The sequence below is a fragment of the Ascaphus truei genome, chromosome 2 (genome assembly GCF_040206685.1).
Source record: "Ascaphus truei isolate aAscTru1 chromosome 2, aAscTru1.hap1, whole genome shotgun sequence".
NCBI lineage: Eukaryota > Metazoa > Chordata > Amphibia > Anura > Ascaphidae > Ascaphus > Ascaphus truei.
Window position 1 is genome coordinate 318,798,374 of NC_134484.1, and position 25,293 is coordinate 318,823,666.

The 25,293-nt window shown below is 44.6% G+C and overlaps 1 protein-coding gene across 2 annotated transcripts in view; it reads left to right on the top strand.

Annotated features, from left to right (window-relative positions):
- ITGA9 (integrin subunit alpha 9) overlaps positions 1 to 25,293 on the top strand; it is a 505,378-nt gene that overhangs the window by 284,645 nt on the left and 195,440 nt on the right. For both annotated transcript variants that reach the window (XM_075586544.1, XM_075586545.1), the window contains exon 17: positions 10,629 to 10,705. In XM_075586544.1, the coding sequence (XP_075442659.1) occupies positions 10,629 to 10,705 (77 nt within the window). The remainder of the gene's footprint in view (positions 1 to 10,628; positions 10,706 to 25,293) is intronic.

Sequence of the window (25,293 nt, forward strand, 5' to 3'; positions counted from 1 at the left end):
GGGTAAAGGTCATAATAAACTCGGCCGCAACAGTATATATCTGTAAAACTCAATAAAAAATTTAAGTTAAAAATAAAAATAAAAAAATGCATGGCGCGAGATCTACAAAGCTCTGTTAAATCAGGCCTCATAATGTGACATTACCAAAAACAGGAATCGACGTTATGTTCCCGGAGGGTAACGAATATCCTCAAAGCGAATTATCCCTAAAAAATGTTCCGTACTTGATCTCATTAGCGTAAGATTAAGGTCAAATTTTTGTAGCCTAATGTTGCTTTATCTTCCAATAACCGGACGTTATGCCAGTCTTGGCTTTAGTCCAATGCGGAGCCTGAGTAGGCTAGTTTAGGCTCTATCTAGGTTTGGGGCTATGACAGTGTGTACCTCGGGATAATATGCAGGTCTGGCTAATTGAATATACTAAAGCAATACTCAGCTGATACTATTGTATGGACACCTCATAACAATACCGTGCATATACACCTGGCATTAACCCGGATTTTGGCACTGCTTTTAAAAACTGAGGTCCCTTTACCACAGGCCTGCACAACTCCAGTCCTCGAGGGCCGCAAACACAGGTTTTCAGGATATCCCTACGTCAGCACAGCTGGCTCAATTAGTGGCTCAGTCATACTGAGCCACTAATTGAGCCAGCTGTGCTGATGTAGGGATATCCTGAAAACCTGGCCTGTTTGCGGCCCTCGAGGACTGGAGTTGTGCAGGCCTGCTTTACTGTACAGGCTATTGTGTGTGCTGCTACTCATTTAACCAAATTCTACAGTCAGGATAAACACTTGATCTATACTTTGAAGTTTGAGCAAAATCGCAAATGTCCCACTAAAATCTATAAGTGGTCTTTAGATCTATAGGTATTTACCTGCAACCCCAGTTTTCTAATACAACTATCGCCAGCACGCATATTCCTATATACACATATGCCAGCACAATAACAACAGGCAGGGCATGCTATATATTTGCACATGATGCCAGAAAGGCACCCCAGATTGCCACACGCCTAGCCACAGAATTGTGCCCTGACTAAGGTACTCACTAAAGCTAACCACAGACCGCCATTATTCTGCCACTAAGCGTTTCTCAATATATGAGACCAACACTGTATCTTAACCTTCAATGGCAACATGTGGAGCCATTAGTGTTACAGTACCAACCTATAGAGCTACTGTATGTTTGCCATACACTTAAACACACTCGATACATTTTGAAACATCTGCTTATACAGTACTAGGAGGCATCCACACATTTGTGCGCTCATAGAGGCTTTCGTACACATCAGTTTATCTGTTCACATTGTTGTGATACCTAAAAGGAGTATTACCAGGTACACTCTAGTCAGAGTACTAACAAGAGACCACTAACTATTAGCAAGAGTTGGAATCACGGTTCCATTCCACGAAATACTAGTGTCTATACGTGTATTTATACACTTATTTATATACATTTATACTGTGTAATATTACTCTAGGTACCTGGCACCATCTACAAGGACCTGTACACCACCCTATTTTAGTAATATGTTTGTCCTGCACCTTGTCATTATTTTATTTCTGCGATAATAAAGTTTGTAGATTTATATGTTACCATTACTATTGCTATTGCTATCATTCGTAGGTTGTTGTGCACCACCCAGGGATTTCTTTGGAGTACATTCTTGTGCTTCTCCCTTCTCTAGTTTAGGAATGATCTAACTAATGTAATATAAAGTCCCTACGTTGACTTAATGGCTATGCTATGTTAGGGTAACACAAATTTGCATATCATTTGCATTTCATTATCAATCTCCAAACATCATAATTATTGCTGTGCTTTTTATGGGAAAAAAAGATAACTGAACATTGTGATTGTCCTTTGAAGATATACTGTTAGCCTTAATGTGATGTTAAGTTACAGTAGGATCTTTGTGTATCTGGGTGTAAGAGTCATGTGCAGAGGTACAACCAGGGAGACAGATTTGGGGAAATGAAATCATGACTTTTAATCAGCCCGTCACTTTAAGCAATACAGTTTAAGGAAGCACAAAAATAAATAAACATCCTATCACTGTGTTAGGGCTAGTGCACTTTCCCAGTCCGTCTCTGCAGGGCTGGGAGGATAAGCCTCTTTCCAACCTATGACCCCAAAGTCCAAAGGGGTACCTGTAAGCAGGAGGGCCTTTATGTAAGTGTCTGGGTTCGTGTCCATTGAAGGGCAACCCTCTGGAAGGGTCAACAAGGTTCCAGGGTCCGCTGTGCCCTGGAATAGGTCTGGTTCCTGGTGTCTTGTGGGCAGCACAGTCCTTCTGTGCTCAAGAATTCAACCCTGCAGTTCCAGCAGGAGGCTTTTATACCTGGCTGATGAACCAGGTGGGGACTCTCTAGCTTCAATTAACCAGCTCCCTGCTGGGTTCCTCAGACCAATACAGGCTTACTATTGAAACCCTTTTAGACAGGGGTTACATACCTCCCCTGTTTGAGCATAGCTCGGGCTAGCCATGGCTTAAGCCCATCCCTCCACTCTCACTCGAGATGTACCTGTGGCTCGAATGAGAATGGATCGAGAGAGGGAAACCTCAGTCATGCTGGGATTGGAGCCCTTTCTCCAGGTAACCGGTGTCTCTTCAAGAAGGTACTTGAAATCAGCACTCTTTAGTCGCTTGAGAAGGACTTTCCCCAAGCAAAGTCTTTCCATGATGTGCTTAGCTTCTTCACACTCTTCGCTCAAGCTCCTCTTTACATTTTACTAAGTCTTCTTTTTTTAACCGCATGGTCACAAGTTTTTCAATGTGTTGGCCGATCTCTGCTGTAGTAGCACCATTTTGAAGCTCCAGTACCAGTACCCTGGTCTACAGCTTCCCATCCATCATGGACTTATATGCAACAAGCAGGTCCCCCTTATTAGTAGAGAGGTCATTTGCGTTTGGTTCAAAATACAAAATATCATTATACCTAACCGTTACCCGTGGGCTCTCTTTTTTGGCTGGCAAAGCTGTAGTCATGTGTTTTTTTCCCTTGCAAAGATGAGTAGACAACTAGTGTTGTACCTTTAGGGACATGATCACCGATACAGTTTTGTCTAATTCTAGCCAAAGACTGAATCCTTATAGCGGCTATTTTCATTGTGAGGAATCTGGATTGGGTCATGTGGGCATGGTAGCATGACTGGATTTGTATTGCACTTGTAAGTCGTAATTCGGTTCTTCTTTCCTGAATTTTGTGGAAAGCTCATTGTAGCACTGAGACGGCATTGCGGGTATGCTTACAGCAACACACAGCTTGCTTGGTTGTAATATAGGCCATATATCTGGACTGAATCCACCAGCAGCCACCTTCATTTTCCTGTAGCATCTTTGCTGCAGACACTTCCTAACATTTGACTGGAGTAAAAAGACACAGAGCCTATTCTATAAGCCTCGATAACCCACTTATCGAGGCCTTTTCGGCCAAAATGCCTACTGCTATTCAGTAAGCCTCGATAAGTGGGCGATAAAGGCATAAATCGCCAATTTTTGCTGCTGTCCAAAACACATCGCCGGGTGAGCGGCGATAAGCCACTTATCGGCAGGTTTTGAAACTCGTGCAATTCTAGTAGCCTCGATTAGTTTATCGAGGCTAATCGCGGCTCTAGAATGGCGAGTTTGACCCAAAATCCTCACACTAGGAAAAGTGGGCGTGAGGCTGGGGAGAAGCTGCTGAGAGGCGGCAAGTGAGGGACTTGCTTTTTTCCTGTATCGGATTGATGCTGGGAGTCTCTACGGAGCTGATACCCATTGAGACCCCCGGCATGAATCCCATGCAATAAAAATGCATTTACAGGCAACTTCATTACCTTAGGGTCTAACCGCTAAGGCAATGAAGAGGTTAACTACCAGTGCCATGTTTATTGTGGGTATCGGGGGTGGGCGAATGTGGTAATTGGCCCTTGCGGGTGTGTTGTGGGTGGAGTTAACTGCTTCATTCCTGTAGCGGTTAATACCCCTAAGGTAATGAAGGGGTTATCACCTTCCGCTACCACCCGTAGGCCTAAACATCCATCCTTGGGGCTACTACCCCCTTTACCCAATCCCTCTACCCACAATAAACAAAAATACACACAACAACCCTACTACCCACATCCTCTACTCCCAACAACCCCTCCCCCCCCAACACATACAGTACAGTAATGGACAAAATTACTATTATCCAGATATGGATAATAGTGCATTTGCCCATTCAAAACTAAACATTAGCCAGCATAAATAAAGTAAATAAAACGTTCTACTTACCCCTGCCATCATGAAGGGCATCCTCATCAGCATACTGCATGTCCATGTCCTCCGTGGGCTGCAAGAGTACATGAAAAAATACAATCTAATGGCCCCTAACCCCTTAATCACCGTAGCGATTAATAACAGTTATAGTAATTAAGGGGTTAACTCCTGTCCCCTGCTACCCACCCAGGAGGCCTAACCACCCACCCCGGCGCCACTATACCCAACCTCTACCCATTGATTGGCACAGTGGTTCATCATTCCCATATAATATGGGCATGATAAGTCACTATAGCAGTCAATGGTCAACCTAATAAAAATCATTAAGGACAAAAATACACAATTATAAAAGAAATACACAAGCACATAAACACCTCAACAATAAAATAACTAAAAAGCTTAATAGTACACATCAATAAAAATGTATCTATCACCAAAACAGCAAAAGAATAAAAATTATGTTATTCCAAAACATATGAATTCAATTAAATAAACACCTATCCAACCAAATCCAAGAAAAAAAAGCACTAGCCAACAAATAAATTAAATAAATAAAACCACTAGCCAACAAATCTATTAATTAACTTCAACCGCTAATCAACCCTAAAATGTACTAAAAACAAGCCATCCAAATTCCAAACAATTCAATCAAAATAATAAACAGAAATAGAAAAAATATCAATCAATACAAAACAAGCATTTGCCAAAAAATGCATTGCATGTCACTGTATTTATCTGTACCCTAAAGGGGCACAGATTAATACATTAGCAGTCAATGGGCAATGAAAAACAGAAAAATAAATAAATACAATAAAAAAACCTGAAAAAAAGACATTTACATACATTCAATATTTATCTTACCTTTAGAAGTCTTCCCCCTCCGAATCCTGGCTTATCAGGAAGCTCTCGACCGCCGACCTCATCCGCTGCAATCCGACTCCATCCTCCTTGAAGAACAGCATCAGGTACCAAAATCGTCTTTCTTTCATCTTCTTTCTCCTTCTATTTTCATCTATCATTATTTTCTTCTTTTCTTTAATCTTCTATCTTCTTTTTTTCAATCCAAAACCCCATGCTAAATCCAAAACGGATGTTACCACGTCGAGATTTTCCGCTAAAATGAGAAGTACAGGCCTTATATCGGGCCTGCGACATCACATTTTAGGGTCAGATGGTACAGCTCCAGTCCAATTGGAAGCTGTATCATGTGACAGGCTTTTTTTTAAGACTGTGACATCATCTCCAAGGGAGGTACGTCACATCCTTAAAACCACATGGCTCATATCACATGGTATTACAGCCAATGGGATTGAAGACAATCCCATTGGTTCCTGTACCATGTGATATGTTCCATTAGTTAAAAGGATGTGATATCATCCCTTAAAGTGATGTCACATCCTTTTTAACTAACAATATGTGTCTATCTTGGACTCTAACTTCAACCCCTTGGATGTCCCCCCCTGTGGTGTCCTGCAAGGCTCTGTTCTGGGGACCCAACTCTTTTCAGTCTTCATTAACGATTTTCCTAGAGCTTGTAAGAGAGCTTTAATGCACATGTATGCGGATGACACAATCTTAGGCTCGTTATATACTGTGTGCGGCCATGCGCACCCACGTGCCTGTGCGAAGGCGCGTGCACGTGCCGCACACTTTTTGTGTGTATACTGTGCGCGAGTGAGGTACTGTGTGTGTATGTATGTGTATGTATATGTGTAGTTTTTAAATAAATATATAAATGAATACTTTAATATTTTTTTTTATTAACATTGTACATACATACACACACATACACACACATACACACACATACACACATATACATACATTTCAGCGGCGGTAGCAGCGCAAATTCTTTATTTTCTCCATCTTCCCCCCCTGTCGGCCGGTACCATGCTCCCTGCCGTGCATGCGCGCAGCACCATTATAGAATTGCTGACTAACCTCAGCCAGCTAAAACTGCCGCGCGCACGCAGTATAGAACCGGCTTTATATGCACACAGCCCTAGCCTCTCTGACCTTGGACACATACCTCAGTCTGATTTTTCAAGACTTGAAAACTGGATGTCCCAAAACAAACAAGCTCCTCACCCCTACCACACGGAGCACTTATCACCTGAGATCAGACTCCAAAAGACTGTTCACATTCCCAAGGTTCAACAAAGTATCCGCCCGCTCCTCGTTCTCTTACTGTGCACCCCACAACTGGAACAATATACCTGAGACTCTCAAAGCTGCAACAAGTCTAAGATCTTTCAAAGACTAAAGCTGTCTCACATTAATCTAGTCTGTAACTGTTCCATACACCTATAACATATATTATCTAACCCTGTTCATTTAATGTAACCATGTATTATTATCATCATCAAAACTCTGTGCCCAGGACATACTTGAAAATGAGAGGTAACGCTCAATGTATTACTTGGTAATTTTTTTTATAAATAAGTAAATATTTATTTGTTGTGCAACAGATTTATCAAAAGGGAAACAAAACATTACTTTACTTTGATGACAACGGTACTGTTTTTCTACACTCATTTTGACACAGGCTTGCGTCAGGGGGATTTTAGTAAATAGACCCAGAAAACAGCTGTCCAGGAAACTGGCTAATTTCCAAATTTTCAGTATGATTCTTTCCTCTTTGTTCAGTCTGAAACAAGGATGACAATTGTGAGGCCTGATGGAACAGAAGTTTTTTTACTTTGCCTATAGGTTTGGCTCACATTTAATTAACGCATTTTCCTTGGGAAGGATAATGGAACGAAATGGTGACGTACATGTAATGTATGACTTTTATATCTTGATTCAGGAAACTTGAAGGCATTGTAACCCCCCCCCCCCCTGACATATTCAACTATTTATATAAAGGCCCTTTGTTTTCAGGGGTCAACATTGATTCATTCCTTTCAGTGAAGGAGAGATAGAACATACACAAAAGCACAATGCTTATATTGCAATAATTGTACATTATTGCACAATGCAAACCAAAAAGCTTTTAACCTAAGCACAGGAAAGGACTCTTAAGGCCGCATCCATGCTGCTTGCGTGCAAAAGAGCTGCGCGATGAATCACATTAGGGTAATGTGATTGTGTATAGTGTGTGCGTGTGCGCTGGCCGGAGAGCTGCTTGCGGAGACAAACTTTTTTGTCTTTGCCGCGCGACGGCCTGGTCACGTGAGTGGTTTGCCCAATGAGGGCGAACCAGCTCTGTGACATCACAGCCACATCCCCGACATGCTTCCCTGTCGCGTCTGCCTGCAGGACAGAAAATCTTTCCTCCTGCAGGCAAGCGTGTCGCCGCGCGAAGGCTTGCGCGTGCGTGTGCACAGGCAGCATGGACAGGGCCTAAAGTGGGTAATGGAAACACAAAAGTCCTTCAAAATGCAACATGAAAAAGTAGGTCTTGATAACTCTAGGACAGAATTCCCAAAAGGTTTTAAGATGGGGGAGAAGGAGACAAAACCAAGGGACCGATTGGGAAAGAGTTTATGGGGCATACAAAGGGAGAAGTTATTTAAGGATAAGGAGGATTCTCTCCCAGTCCTGCCATTGGTTTTACCATTGTGGTATGATGCTTAACCTTTTGTGACTACAGTATTAAGTTCAGGGAACGATTAGATTCTAGAAAACTGCTATATTACCATGATTTAGCAAAATAAATACTAAAGCAAAGAAAAATCCTAAATGAACAAAACAAAGAAAATAACCCCTCCAAAAGCGCTAACCTACACTAAGCTAAGTGCTAATAATAATAATGTGCTAAAACAATAATATGTGCTCGTGCAACATCAAATTAAAGTGACTTACACAATGCTGTGAGAAAAAAGCAGCTAGGTGACAATAATGACAGGTATTTCCAAACCTGATATACACAGTGAACAAACAAATATAAAGTCCCCAGCGCTAAAGTCCAAGATACCGTGATCTTTAAGGCAGTCTCTAGTCTTTAAGGTGGTAGTTGGGCTCTGATATAGATGCTCCAGATGGGATGATGTCCTTGATGTAGATGGATACACCGTCTGAAATAGCAGATAAACAGACACACCTGATTGCGCAGTGTGTTACAGCAATCAGAGCCCTATCTGAGATGTGAAAGAATCCTACTCACATAATGAACGCCAAAATATTCAGTGGAGAGGATCTGTGCTTGCTTCCCTTCTAATTCGCTCCTCACACGAACCCCACGTGGAGACAGCTTAATGGGGACAGCTTACAGGGTACACCCTCTATCCACAATGGCGTCGGGGATGCGTCCGTTACGGCACCTCCACCGATGTGAGACAGGAATATGTACAAGATAGTGTAGTATGAACAGACCTTTATTTCTTAAAACACTATAAAACGTAATAAAATACACTCACATGGTGCAATAACAGATGGTATTGCTCAATATGCCGTCCGCAGCCTGCATTTCCTGATACCACACCGGAGAGAATCACTGCACACAGACACGCTGTCGACTTGGCGTGTGACGTCAGTGCTATAGGAAACTCTCCCTGCGGCAGGACTACAATGGCTGCGATGGTTCAAAAGACTAAGCGGAGACTAAGACTAAGGGAGGAGGAGCTTAGTCTTTTGAACCATCGCAGCCATTGTAGTCCTGCCGCAGGGAGAGATTCCTATAGCACTGACGTCACACGCCAAGTCGACAGCGTGTCTGTGTGCAGTGATTCTCTCCGGTGTGGTATCAGGAAATGCAGGCTGCGGACGGCATATTGAGCAATACCATCTGTTATTGCACCATGTGAGTGTATTTTATTACGTTTTATAGTGTTTTTAGAAATAAAGGTCTGTTCATACTACACTATCTTGTACATATTCCTGTCTCACATCGGTGGAGGTGCCGTAACGGACGCATCCCCGACGCCATTGTGGATAGAGGGTGTACCCTGTAAGCTGTCCCCATTAAGCTGTCTCCACGTGGGGTTCGTGTGAGGAGCGAATTAGAAGGGAAGCAAGCACAGATCCTCTCCACTGAATATTTTGGCGTTCATTATGTGAGTAGGATTCTTTCACATCTCAGATAGGGCTCTGATTGCTGTAACACACTGCGCAATCAGGTGTGTCTGTTTATCTGTTATTTCAGACGGTGTATCCATCTACATCAAGGACATCATCCCATCTGGAGCATCTATATCAGAGCCCAACTACCACCTTAAAGACTAGAGACTGCCTTAAAGATCACGGTATCTTGGACTTTAGCGCTGGGGACTTTATATTTGTTTGTTCAAAGAAAAATCCTACATGAACACTGAAATATGGGGGTAGCAGTCCAGAAATGGGATAGTAGCATGGTGTTCAAGGTTATAATACTATCTCATGGGGGCTATAAAAGTCAAGCAAAAAGAAACCAGATAGCACACCTAGTTAAGAATCTGAATCAACCAAATGGCATATTTACTAATAGGGTTTATTCACAAATAGCCGTAAGCTGCCAACACTTAGATCCATTTTGGCTTTATTTTTGTTAAATAAATCATGGCACGGTGTAATATGTCATGTGTTGTTGTTCATCTGAGGTTGTATATTTACCTAATTTTAAGACCTGCTAAGGAACAGATGATTGTTATTATGTCCTGATATGTAAAACCATGGAATTCAAAGAGGGTGCACTTTCTTTTTCACATGATTATATATATATATATGAATTGAACTTCAACTGATGTTTCTGTATGCTGTTGGACTTTTCATGGGAACAAGTATTCAATGTATATTGTGTGCGTTTTGCATATAGGCGACCAACAACTGTTCAATACATATCTAGTACATATTACGTCCATATCTAGTATTGATATTCATATATTGAGTGCATTGTCAGTGTTGATATTATCTTTACATGTATGTTTTTTCTGACTGGCCGGTTCAGACTTCTGCAGGGAAGAATTGCTTTTTTCCCTGCAGAGTCTTTTGCTATGTATTTGTATTTACTATGGATTAGGACTGTTGTAGCAGTTGAATTTATTGTGTAGATTATTTTGTCTCCTATTTTGTGTCAATTAGAGGGCGTCACTTTTTTTATTAAGTGTTTTTTATTTCTTAGTCTGTCTAAATAAACCTTTTATATTTTTTAGTATACCCCAAGTGCTTATTTTAAAGGTTCTTTTCCCTTATTTTTGTTCGATTTTACTTATCATATACCCCACAGCACCATTAGAGCAAGCACCTTGAATATTGGTCATGATGTGATGTTAGTATAGTATTTCTCTAATCCTTAGTGGATACCATTAACTTTAGTTTCCTTAACTTATTTTCCCCTTTTTTAGTGTGTATGTATATATATCATATAATATCTGTATAAATCATATACAACGTTATTGCAAAGCAACTTTTCCGAAATGAAAATAAAGCTAAAATAAATATTTACACCGATGTTCTCTCTTTTTTTCAGACCTTTTTTGAAAGGAACTGCCAGTCTTATGATTGTGCGGCAGACTTGAAACTCAAGGGTAAACCTCTGCTATCCTGGTACGTGAAATCACACATGTAATGAATTTTATTCCAATGATGTTGCCTTTTGGTTCGTTGGCAAGGAAGTTGTCGAGGCTCATATTTTTTGTAGCGAAAGAAGAATTACTTTAACTACGGAAATAGCGACTTCCATAGAAAACTGAAATATTGAATAGTATAGAAATTGAAAGACAATAGAGATTGCTTTGCTGCCTCGGTTTCCAATGTACTATGGAGCCCTACATCCCATTTGGGCCCATACTTTCAATACAAACAGCGCTAAGCAGTCTTCTGCCATAAGACACCTGGACACGCTGGACGACACCTTAGCCCATTGACATTAATCTGTGGAGTCTGCCAATACCGGAAGGTGATTATGGAAGAAGACTGCATAGTAAGTATGGCCCAATGATCCCTTGCATTGATCATGTGCTGGGTGATGCTGTGGTCTTTATTGCTACTTGGAAGGTCTAATTGAAAGATCTATGCACAGCTTCAACATAGAGCAGCTCCTTGTAAAATGGGTCCGAAACATTTTCTGTTCTGTACTTCACTTACTATTATAGTTAAGTGCTTTTAATTTTGTTTGTGGCAATTTAACTGCATTACTCACTTAACTAATTTCTCAAACGAACACATTTTAAAATGCATAAGTATATGGATGAGCAATTTTATTAATCCTCTGAAAGCTTCTTATTTCAAGGAATTCTGACAGAAGACAAATATACTTAGCTAATTATATTCTGTCATCTCTCTTTTGGATGACAACACAATTTGAAGCCTCATGTCTGGCACACAAACTGTTTTCTTTTTTTTTTGTAAATGAGTCAATAGACAATTTAAAGACTGAAGATCGCCCCCTAATGGTAACTTGAAGGCAATTGTCACACTATACTCATCAATCTAAATAAACATTGCATGAATTACATTCATCATCGAAAGGCAACAGCTTGAGCACCAGACTCAATGTTTACATTCACAAGTGCATAAAGTAGCATCACAATTGAGTGGTCATTTAGTCATTCTATTTGGTTATACTCCTAAAATGCAGAAAGCAGCCTGGAAGAAAATGATTTCTACTAGGTTTATATATTCTTAATCTGGTAAATATGACCACAAGTATACAGTAGGTATGAGTTGTTAGAGTACTGGATTTACAATTCTAAGGTTATATATATGTAACGGTATTTCTGGCCCGGCCTGACCCACCCAATCTCACATTGGCCCCTGTGGTCTAACCGGACCCCATTACAGTGTAGATATGCCTGATGGTGCACCTGTTGGCTACAGGACTCCTGAGTCTCCCGCATGATGGTGTGTGGGGAGGACCCGTCAGACAGGCAGCTGAGGTAGTGTGCTGAGTCTCACCTAGTTCCAGTGCAGCGCCTCCACCTCACCAGGGTCCCTGCGTCCGCATGGGGATGATCCTGACGAGGAACTCCTCGGTGGTGCAACCTCCTGTATAATCATGGGACTCTCACACACAGGGGTTTCTCTGATCAGCTCCATCTTTATTGTCACGGTGGGCATAGCTGCCCTCCACAATGGGTATATTCAGCCAATCATCTCGCCCGTGCTCCCTTTAGATAGGTATATCACCTAGATCAGGGATTCACTTATTCCCGCAGGAATCACTGTCCTGTGCCAGGTCCCTGGACACAGCCTCCCATGGAGTTACTATAACATAACTGACACTCTGATAGAACTTGAACTCCTTCCTCAGCTCTGACAAGAGCTGGAACTCTTCCTCAACTGAACTAACCCTCCTCCTCTCAGCAGAACTAACTCTTAAACACAGTGCTGTGCCTTATGTAAGCTTCTGAGGCTGACACACCTCTGACATCACTAACCATGGAATCAGAGCATGTGACCAGTCCCAGCCAAACACGGGGCACCCCACCAGGGTGTGAGGGGAAACCTCCATAATTACTGCTGGCATGCCCACACTTACCAGGCCTTACTGCCAACAGGAGAGATGACTGTAGGCATTTTACATGACCGCTACATTCTCCCCCTGGTGAATCCCATCGTCCTCGCTGGGACCTAAATTTGTATACCTCTTTCCAGGAAGCACTGTAATGGAAAACATAATTAACATCACACAAATTTCCTCATAATGCAGTACACATGAATACAGTCATCCGCCAAGCCCGCCCCGACCAGCAGCCACAGACCCGCGTGATGCGTTAGTACCCCCTAAAAATAGTGATCTGGGTCGGGTTTCCTCACCTCCCTGTTACCCATATCCAGGACCGTGACATAGTAATGCCTAGGCGATCCTCTCTCTGGCATATAGGTCACCCTATGTTTGTGAACATTTCTCCCTATGCTCCACACTCGCATCAGGGTGTCTATCCTTTCTTCCGCCTTCTTACCTACAATGGCGCTCCCCCTATTGACTAAATACAGCTCTATAGTCTCTTGGAGCCACTTTTCCCTATTGTCCTCAATTTCATCCATCAGGGGCTCCGGAACATAGGGATACTCCAACCCATGGGATTTTTTATATTTGACTATTATAGCCCTCTCCGCCCTACTGACCCTGGTCAGATCAGCATTACCTGCCCTCCCAGGTAACACCCATGATAGGGGCTCATCAGGATCGACTGGATCTGACAGTGTGTCAGGACCCATGGGCGCTATGTCTCTACGCTCCAGCTGGAACCACCTCTTCTGTAATTCCCTGTCCCTCTGCTCGGGTGTAAACTCTCCCTCTTTCCACCAGAAATCTACCACGTCCTCCCGCCGGATGAGGAACCGAGTACGGTCCATCCACGCGGAGTACCCTTCAAATAGCGGGGCCCACCACCGGGTCTCCTTAAATGGGTTAGGCCCTGGTTCCCTGTCGTCGTCAAATGAAAATACCCCTGACGACCTTGTGGATCGCGAGTTGAACCACCTCGAGGACCCCGGAGCCTTTACTGCCGGTTGGGGTGCTGTATCTGCTACCCTCAATTCTCCCCCTCCCCGTGAATCGCCCTCCGTAGCGCCACTGCGCTGTCTTTCCCCAGTCCGTCTTCCCTCTCCCCCTTGTGAATTGTCCACGTACTCCAGGCTAGGCGGTGAACCCGGTGACCGTGTGATGGGGGTAGGGGTATTAACTATGGCGGGGGTTTGGGCATAGGGGCACGGAACGGGACCCCACGGGGTTACGACCCGCTCCTGGCTGTCCGTAGACTGGTCCAAGGATGATGTCTCACCCTCCTCAGTCCTGAGATCGTCTCTCCAATTTCTGGGCCTTGTAAGTGATCGGGGACCTTCCCCCGATCGCCGAAGCGTCGCTGCTTTTTCTTCCTGGGTTCCGCCGTCGCCACCGGAAGTGACGTCCTCCCCGGAACCGGAAGCGTCGCCATCTCGCGTGGGACCCCCATGCGGGATCTCTTCCTCTATGACGACATCCGGTTGCTCCGCCGTCGCCACCGGAAGTGATGCCGTCTCTCCACGTGCGCTTTGGGCCTGGCGCGGCCCTTCCAGCGCTTCGCCGTCGGCTGCAACCAAGTAAGTAATAGGGCTGCTTGGCTTACCCGTCCGCAGGGGTGTAGGCGTCTCTCTCCCGTCTCCGCCAGGTCCTGGGATGGCGGGACTCCGTCGGTCGGATCGCCGATCTGCGGGGGACGTCCTGCCACTCACCCCACGGGGTGTCGTTCTCCCGGTATGCCTTTTCAGTTCCGTTTTTACTACCGCCAGCTCACGGAGGTCCTCGTCTGAGTAATCCCCTCGCCCGGACTTAGGGGTCTCCGGGCGGGGTGACAGTCTCTTTTCCCCGAACGCGGGGGTTGATTCAGCCGCCTCAATCGCCAGTGACCCAGCCGACTTGACCGGCTCCAGTCCCTTGTTTCCGGGACTCGCGCGGTTGATCCATAGCGCGCCCGGGGACTCGGCGGAGCGCCTTGTCACGTCCACCGGGGGGTCAGCAGGCTGTATAGGAATGAATGTGGGCATAGGCCACAGGTACAAAGTCCCGCAATGAGGGCAACGTGCCGCCGTGTTGACCGTGCCTCCGGGCAGCCCGCATTGTAGGCATAGCCCAACCACCGTCTCGGTATTGGCCACCCTCACTACTAGCACCCCGCCGGGCACTGAGTATGGCTGTGTAGAGACCATTGTGCCCACAGTGGAGGAGCAGGCCATTCTCTTTACAGGAGCCACTTCCTGTACAGGTCTCTCCTTCTCAGTGGTTCCTCGCAACTGACTGATGGAAGTTGCCGGATCCGCCACTCCCTGCTTCGGCTCCTCCCTTCTTTGACAGAGCTGGAACCCGCCCCCAGGGGTTGCAATAATGGGCGGGTCCCACAGGGGAATATCATGCCCCTTAATTAAGGCCGCGCCTTTCTCAGTCCTGGTGGGCGCGGTCTGCGTTTTCGCGCCAGTTTCCTCCTCAGAGCTGGATTCCTTTCCCGCGGCTAGTTCCCGCCTTCTCCTTGCAGCAGCTTTTTGCGCAAAGTATCCTTTCTTGCAATTCACCTCCACGGCCGGAACTACTTTTTGTAGTGGCGCCGTCTGAATATCAGTCCCTGGGCCCAGTGGGTGCATCCCCACAGGCCATAGTTGAAAGTCACTCCCCCTGGTAGAAATCAGGGGAGGGTCCCATAAACTCGGCGGTTGACTCAGCACAGGGGCTGAATTAGTCACTGTCCATCCCGGCGCGGCCCTAGCTTTCGCGCCATGCCCCCCTTCAGGGCGGGGCTCTGCTGTTCGCGCCATTCCTGGCCAGCTTTTTGCAAGTCCTGCACCAGCCACATTTTCTGTAACTGTCCCATGCGGTTTCCCTAGCAAGCGGGAACCGCCATTTTGGTTGACTTTTGAGCCCACAAAGTCCATCTGTTGGCTCTCCTCACGGGGTTCTCCCCCAATTATAACAATTTCTTCACACTCTTCAAGGGTGGCCCCTCGCTGTCCCATACAGGATAAAAACGGGGCAGCCATAGCCTTCGCTCCGCTCCAGAGCAGCCTGGTCAATGACAACTCGGCGACAGTCTGCTCTTCAGTGGGTTTCACGCCACGGGTGCCCTCCCCATCAGCCTCTGTCCGCCATTTCATGTTCTCCGCACCACGCGGATCCTCCACTCTCTCGTAACAGTTGTCGTACATGGGGCTCCACTCTGCGGGGCAGCCACCACACCGGTACAATAAAGATCAGCTTCAGATGCACCACCACATGTGTACCTTATCTAGGTTTGACCCAGTGTTGCACTACCTCAGGCTAGGCTCACTCTCTCAGTGTCTGCTGTGGCTCCTTCCTCCCAGTCTGTGCTCCCTACGGTGAGTGTCTGGAATGGGCTAGGTACTCTGGCTCTGCCATGCAGTACTTGGGGCGTCTACCTGTCTTGGTCAGCCTAGCGCAGACCCTCTCCAGGACTCCTGACCAAGTTAACAGGCTATCCCTTCTGGCATCCTACCAACTAGCACTGCCTCAAGGTGACTCGGTCAGCTATAACCCGGCTCCAGACCCCTCACTCCCTTCAGGCCCCTAGGTTGTCCCTGCGAACTGACAATATCCCGTCAGCCCCCTGACCACCCCTAGGTCCGTCCCTACGCAGCACAAAGTGGCAGCAGACACTCTCCCTGTTTCCCAGTGTGCCTAGCTAGAGCCTGTCCTGATGACAGATCTGATCTCAGCAGCTCGCCTCCAAATGTAACGGTATTTCTGGCCCGGCCTGACCCACCCAATCTCACATTGGCCCCTGTGGTCTAACCGGACCCCATTACAGTGTAGATATGCCTGATGGTGCACCTGTTGGCTACAGGACTCCTGAGTCTCCCGCATGATGGTGTGTGGGGAGGACCCGTCAGACAGGCAGCTGAGGTAGTGTGCTGAGTCTCACCTAGTTCCAGTGCAGCGCCTCCACCTCACCAGAGTCCCTGCGTCCGCATGGGGATGATCCTGACGAGGAACTCCTCGGTGGTGCAACCTCCTGTATAATCATGGGACTCTCACACACAGGGGTTTCTCTGATCAGCTCCATCTTTATTGTCACGGTGGGCATAGCTGCCCTCCACAATGGGTATATTCAGCCAATCATCTCGCCCGTGCTCCCTTTAGATAGGTATATCACCTAGATCAGGGATTCACTTATTCCCGCAGGAATCACTGTCCTGTGCCAGGTCCCTTGACACAGCCTCCCATGGAGTTACTATAACATAACTGACATATCGGGTACGTGGAACCCCCATATCTCCTCTCCACTCGATGCTACATGAGTGAACGGAGATCAGGTATAGGGGTTATTGTACAAGTAAAGGATTAATGCTGCGGGGGGGGGGGGGGGAGAGTCCCACTCAGAAGCATGGACCCCCCACAGTGTTAATACTCCAGTCACAAGTAAGTCTGGCTGGATATCAAAGAGGATACACAGAGCTAGAGGAACAAATGAATCAACAAGGGAACAGAATTGACCTTGTAGAACACAGAATGGTTGAGCTTTTCCAAGCGTACAGAGAAATGAAGGAGGTGATGGAGAATTCAAAGTTATTGTTGTTTCAAGATTACTCCAGCGATTTATCAAAAAATAAAAAATAAAAGAATTCCCTCCAGTGTGTTTTGCGCTTTAAAAGGGAGGTGTTAACATCGCTTCACTTTATCCAGTAAAGTTACGAATACACACAGAGGAAGGAACAGTGTTCTGCAACTCAGTGAGAGAAGCAGAGATATTCTTGAATGATGATGAAGACGTTCCAGGCAATGATCCGAAAATAGAAGGAAATGGGTGATCAGAATGGAAACTGACTTGAATAAAAAAAAAAGATAAATATTTGTTAAAAAGGGTATGGGTACAGGAGGAAGTGTTTGCATCATCTTTTTCATCAAAAAGAAGGCGGCTGGCAGTCCTGCTTAAAAGGGGGATCTATTTGGAGGTACTGGAACAAAAAGGATGAACAAAGTAGATATATAATAATAATTCAAGTTAAAAATCAGGGTAAAGTGTTGACACTATGTAATATCTATGCCCCAAATACACACAACAGATTATTATATATGGAAATAAACAATATATTACTGAATGAAGAAGGGGAGCACATAATAATAGTTGAGGATCTTAATTTGGTGGAGACTACGTGGTTGGAAAGAACGACGCAAACTGATAGAAAAGCCAAAGCATCTTGTGAAGAGAGGCAAGAGTAAACAAATACTGTATCTCATCAATCAAAATCTTTTTTGACCCTGGAGGACATGAATCAGGAAGCAAGAGACCATATGTGCCTGTTCAAAGCACATGCTAGCATGTCATGGATTGACTTATTTTTAAATCTCAATTCCCTTATTGCAAGATATTACAGAATCTAACATAGATTCTAACATATTGTGTAGCCCTCTTTCCTGCTGATATAGAGAGACTACTAGTGCTGTATGTACCTGCTGGCTCAGCGAGATCTGGGCCTCCGCTAACTGGGAGCCTGGGTAACAATATATTCTTGGCAGCGCCTCCACTTACCCAGGATCCCCAATAAGTAAGATTCCCCTAGGTAAGAATAATGATAACAAGCCACAACGTTGTAACCTTTTACTAGTAAGAGAAGCTTATACCTATCAAGAATAAAACACATATAATCACAGTACATGAATAGTACATGTACATGAATAGCTGATACTCAGTAGTTATACACCAGTGGCCTGGCCACTCTCCACGTTTGAGTAATGTCACTTTCCACCACCGCGTGTACCCCACACCGTGTCCAATGTATAGACTCAGTCCCTTGGTCACTCAACCCAGTGTCCCCAAAGAATCCTCCCCCAAGGCGGGATCAGCGTCTGAAGGTACCGGTGTTGGTGCACTTATTAAATACCTTCCGGCCACTCCAGCAGCCGGTAACAGATTTTGAAAAGGATCCGCCGATCCAGCGTAGTCTCTCACGAGTTTGGTAATGTCCAGCAGCTGAGCCCAAACCACTGAACACAGAGCAGCGCAGGAAGAACACTGTGTCCCTGTCTGCTAATACAGTAAGGGAATTGGATGTCTCTCTCTAGGGCTGTTCCCTGCAGTACCACAAGCTGGTGGTGACTCAGGGTCTGAACTGGGGCCTGAGAGGAAATCTGGCCTACGCAGGTGGGTCACTGACCCCCTGCACACACACAACCTCTCCCGTTGCTCCTCCGTCACCCTCTGCTAGCGTGGTCTCTCCCCCATGCTTCCCTTTCCTCCTGCCAGCCAATCCTTCACTCCTATTCGCTCCCTGGCATCATGTGGCTCTGCTGAGGCTCATGGGCATTGTAGTTTTACTTCAGAGCCTCCTGGTTATTGGCCAGCCGTTCGCGCGCTTACACTGCGCATGCGCGAACTCTCTCCGTGCATCCGCTCGCGCATGAGTATTGCGCAATGCCAATTACAACATGGCGGCGCCCTGTGCTATCGGGCCGCCGCGGAACCTCCGGACGCTGCTTACACAGCACCCCCCGTGATTGCGCCCTGCAGCGGAGGTACAGAGGGGAAACCAGAACACCAGACCCAACATGGGTCAAGTGACACATACCTAGCAATACAATAAAACCAATGGCATGGAGATGTCCCTCTTTCTTAGCTCAAAGTCAAAGCTTGAGAGATTATCTGAACAAAGACTAGTATTCATATAGTGCTAACACTAACATTTAGAAAAGGCTCACTTATTTTGGGACACATTAAAAGCAGTTATGCGAGAAACAATAATATCATATATAACTTATTAGAAAAATAAAACTTTAAATGAGGACATGAAGACATGCCAATTTTAAAATAAAACCTAGATCACAGGCAAATAAGGATTAAATAGAGGTAAAGAATAAACTGGAAGCCTTTTACATATTGTATTGTATATAAGTAGAGAGAGACATGTTTTATAGATTCGGAAATAAGGCAGGAAAATTCCTGACTAATCTAGTTAAAAACAGTATGGGTTTTAGTCACACAGAAATTATTAGAAATGAAGCATGAGTTACATGTCATGATTAAAAAAAAATTGCAGAAATGTTTGCCGAATCGTATAAGAAACTATACACGCAAGAGAACCTAAATAATCAGAATAAAATAGAATTTTATTCAAATGTGAAACTAAATTGAAAAAGTCTAATTTATATACTTTGACAACTGCACTCCCCCAGTCAGTTTCTACTAAATGTAGCCTGTCTTATACACTCAAACACCCTCAACGTTGTGTGTTATATCAGATCTCTGATCTTATATGTGTAACACCCTTTCCCCTATCCCTATGAAAAACAGCGGTAATTACGGTACTGATGCTACCTGTTAGGCGTACAGAAGGCCTGGGCCTCCGCTCATAGGGAGCCTCAGGTGACTATCTGTGTTCACTATATCTCTATGGTGCAGCGCCTCTACCTATGAAGTTCCTGGGTAACAGGATGGTTCCACATAGGAATTTGTATACCTTATGGCAGGGGGGCGCAAACTTTTTTCCCTGTGCCCCCTACCGGCGGTCACCTCACCCCCACTTACCTCGGCTCCGGCGTCGGCTCCGGCGTCATGACGTCACATTGCCATAGCAACATGACGTCACATGACCTCACGGCATCATTTGCCACCTCATTGCCATGGCGACGCGTGTAGAGCCAAGGTAAGTAAAGGTTTACAGAGGCCCTGCAGCTCCCCGGGACTTCATTTAAGTGCCTTTGGGAAGCGCGCGGGGCCTCTGTAAACCGCACCCCTCCCCGCAGGCAGTGGTCGCGCCCCCCCAGTTTGCACACCACTGCCTTATGGTATACCCCAATAACACACTCACAACGAGGTATATTATAACTCCTTTACTGTGGTCCCACAAAAGGCATCAAATAATATTCACAACACAATGCACAATAATAACAGGGATAACAGTAATATTGTCCGGGGGTAGCTAGCCCCAATAGTTCCTTGGGTGCTTGGGCACCTGTAACCCAGTGTCCAGCAATTGACCCCACCCAAAGTGTGCGTGAGGGCAGCGCTACCCTCTCCCTTGCGTTGGTGCACAATACCTTCCTGGTTTAAGGTACACCCAGGCCACACTTCCAAGTGAAGACAAGAATAGCAGCAGGGTCCCACGGTGTGGAGTCTCCGACAACAAGCCCCTCACACAGACCGCTGTGGCAGCCTCCCTCTGTGTTCCGATTTGCTCCGCTGGGCTACCTAGCTACCGGGAGCTACCTAATCATAGGGCCAACTCTGCACACGTCACTACTGTGAGGGGAAATACCTGGGGCCTAGGGGCAGGCTTTGGGTCTAGTCTGGGAGCTTGACAGGCCCCGCCGGACACTACCTTACTTCTCCCTGGCTCCGGATACTCTGTCAAGGTCACCTCTGTACCGCGGAGGAAATCCTGTCTCCCTAGGTCTCTTCCTTCAGGTCGCGCCAACCCCAAGTTGGCCGCCAAATTACACAGTCTGAAGGGCCATACCAACCATAACATGGCCGACGCAACACTCACTGCTGTTTCTCCTTAACAACAGAGCTGTTCTCCCCCCAGGAGGTAAGAAGGGGGATCCCTGCTACATATGTGAAATATATTATTTATTCTGCTCTATCTATGTTAATTACTTTTTGGATAAGAGCATGTATTTTAGGAGTGCACTTATTTAAAGCTAATTTAATTAACTCATTTACCTTTCAATTACTATATTATATATATATATATATATATATATATATATATATATATATATATATATATATATATATATATATATATATATATTATTATCCAGTGTGCACCTTTATATGGATATCTTTGGATATCTTTGCCATTTCTTTTGGACTTATTATGTACCCCTATCCCAGGTAGCACCTTCTTCTATTTTTGATACTAACCGTTTCTCTTTGTGAAACTACCAACTACACTATAAGTAAATTAGATTTTCTAAATGCCCCATTTAAAACAGAGGAAGCAACCCAAGCGATCGAAAAATGTAAAAACTAGAACGCACCAGGACCAGATGGCTTATTAGCAGAATACTTCAAGATTTTAGAAACACAGGTGATGAAAATCTTGACTATACAATGATCTGCAAATTAAGAATAAGCCTTTCCCTAGTGGATTTGGGACTGTGATAATTAAGGTCTTTCCTAAAACCCAGAAGAGATGACTAACTACCAGGCTCATATAGACCAATTTTGTTATTAAACACGGATTACAAGCTATTCACAAAATTACTAGCAGATAGACTGAAGTTGAAGCATTATTTCCAAAGAACAAACATGATTTGTAAAGGGTAGGCACTTGGTGTTGAATACTAAAAAGGTGATAGATGCTACAGATGTAGCAAGACTAACTGTCCTTGTGGCCACGGAAAAATACGCGTAAACCTGCAGCTCCTTTACGGCCACAAGGACAGCAAGGTTTGCGACCCAGAAAGATTAACGCTGCCGGGGTCCATGCTTTTGAATGGGACTCCTGCAGCGTTATTCCTTCACTTGATGGGAGAGAGAATACCGGTACTGATCTTTTAGATGAGCTGCGCAGTCGCCTGCAGCCGTGTCCTTGCTGAAGGTAAGATGCAGGCTGTATTTCCTTCCCCCTCGATGACGTAGATGCACTTATATAGGTTTCTACATCATGAGCGGTAGGATGTATGGTCCTCTACATCATCAAGGGAGCTGGACAGGAAAGGTAGCACTGTCCAGCCCCCTTGATGATGTAGATGCCCAAATATGGCCATCTAGCGCTCCCTCATGAAGTAGAGCCCCATATAAGTGCATCTATGTCATCCAGGAGGAAGGATATCTTTCCTGTGCTGCGGGACACAGCTGCAAACGGCTGCTCAGCACATCCGAAAGGTGAGTATCGGCATTCTGTCACTGCAGATGGCCCAAAAGGATTAATGCTGTGTGGTCCCATTCATAAGCATGGAACCCCGCAGAGTTAATCCTCCTGGGCAGCTTACTGTACTTGAGGCTGAGCCGCAGTGCAACTGCCCTGAAATAGGTCTTTTACAGGGTCTAGATGGGTGCAAGACTATAGTTAGGTATAATTTAACTAGCATACTGTTATTTACAGGGTTCTTTTCCTCTACTGCCTTCCCTTTTTTTACTTTAATGAAATGCACATTCATGAACCTGATAGACGTAACGGCATCTTTGGATGAGATAGCCTTTACGCCATGTTATTTGAAGATAACGCAAGGCAGTGCTAATTTAACATGCCATTAAGCCTATGCTAATGAGATAACTAATTACTTTTGTTTTTGCATGTATTTATCTTTGAGGATACCCGTTAAACCTAGGGAAACAAACGTTGATTACCTGTTTAGGTAACGTCACATTAATAGGCCAGATTTACTGGACTTCTGAAGATCTCCCCCTAAGTATATTGGAAGGTTGGAAAAAGGAATTTAAAGAAACGCAATCAATAATTGAAGGATTAAAAGCAGTAAAGAAAGTTATTTTATCAGAACACTTGAGGGAACTTCAATTTTAGCTGACCCGTGGAGGATATTATACTCAAAGATGATTAGAGAAATGTAATAAACAGATAATAAATAGGTGTCACACATTCGGGAAGCCAAATCTAGATTCTATGCTCTATTTCTGGGACTGTAGAAAAGTTGTAATTTTTTTTAGCACAAGTTAATGGCTTCCATCAATAAAGTGTGGAAGGTCAAACTTTCATTATGTATAAATGCTGTATTGTTGAATAATTAAAAAAAACTTGGGAGGGCGAGATGGAGGAGATTCCATTTGTGATAGATCTAATTGTGCTACCTGGTTGAAAAAAAAAGGCTATTTTGCAAAAAACTGGATAAAATCAAATCCACCAACAATTCAACAATTAGAAAACCGATAATGTTTGTAATGGAATGACACAAACTCAATACACAAATTTTAATATAAAGAATATATTATGTTATTGTGTTTCTAATTGAAATATTAAAGCGACAATCCAGACAAATTAGACTATCCTTTTTTAATTTATTTTACAGGATTAGAACTCACCAAAGCTAAACCGTGCTATTGGTAGCTCGAGGAACTCTGGGCCCTGGGACGTTGGTACCCAATATACTTACCAGTTTAGTTACCAGTGTTTCGTCAGGGCATTTAAACATATGTCCAATTGAAAGCAGCAAACTATAACTTTGCAACTTCCTGTTGAACCACAATAGTTGGCAGTCATATTGAATTTCTGAAAGGGGGAGGAGACCACCGGTAACTAAACCAGTTAGTATCCTGGGAATGGAGGGGGTCCTCAGAGCTAACAATAGCACTGTTAGAATCCAGAGCATTCCCTGGTTCAAATGCTTTAAAAAGAATTGTGTAGGCGGGATTGCTGCTTTAAATAAGAAGTTAATATGAAGATAAAAAGAGTATGCAGCACCACTCATACAGGAAAAGTAGAAGTCTGTTAGTACCACTGTATACAGCAATTAATACGAACTTTCTGTGAGAGATTTTTAAAAATATATACTTTAGAACAGGAATGGCTAATCTCAGTCCTTACAGGCCACCAATAGGTCAGGTTTTAGAACAGGAGTGGCATACTCCAGTCTTCAAAGGCCACCAACAGGCCAGGTTTTTAAGGATATCCCTTCTTGAGGACTGGAGTTGGCCACCCCTGCTTTAGAAGCAATTACACTAAACAACTGGCCGACTGGTTTCAGTGCAGCTATTCACAGCAGGAATTCTAGCTTTTATTGAGAACAATATTCAGTGTCATGGATCATCACTTGCTTGCTTAGACACCATTTGAGGAATTCCAGATTAAGGCTTCCAGATGCAAATAATTACAGTTATAAAGTGATGAGAGATCACAGATGTCAAAACTGCAGTGAGTGTAAAAGTTTTTTTTTTTTAAATAAACATGTCACAAAGCATAGTTGGGAATTTGAATGCGTGTGTAACGTGCCAAGATGACAGCAATTGGCTAACTGCTCCCAGTTTATTAACATAATGATTATGATACAAACAGACATAGTGTGGACTAGAATAGGTGAAGTAGAACAGGAGTGCGCAAAGTGGGTTGTGGGAGAATTTCCAGGAGGGCGCAGCAGCTACAGAGGTCCAGCGCTCTCCCCCAAGGAACTTAAATTAAGTGCCGGGGGTCCACGTGAGGCCTCTGCAGCTTCTCCTACCTGATCTTCGGCGACGCGTCACCATGGTAACCGGTGTCGAATGACTCTGCGGGGTCATATGACCCTGTGACATCATTTGACGCCGGAACCTTGCAGGAGGGGGGGCGCGAGCCGGGAGGTGAGAAGGCAGGGGGGGGGGAGAGGGGGCACAGGGTCCAAAGTTTGCGCACCCCTGAAGTAGAAGCTCAGATGTAATGTGGAAGGGAGGTAGCTTCCTATGTGTCCTTACTGTATATCCATGGTATCACAGTAAAACAATATTACACACTAAAGACTATTGCCATTATCCTGGATCATAATCACGAAGCATCAGTTTTATTTGGTGTGGAGAAAGAACAACTTTTATTTTGTATGTACTGTATGTCTTTATGTATATAGAGCCATCTATATTCATAGCGCTTTGCAGCAGTGATACACGTGAAATACTGTAATAATATAACACATAATGGGAATAAGCGCTTCAGACATAAAAGTAACATTAGGAAAAGAAGTCCCTGCCCCGAAGTGCTTACAATTTAAGTGGTAAGTAAGGAGAACTTACAGAGAGGGGTCAAGGTCAATGCAGATGCTTTGTTAAAGAGGTGGG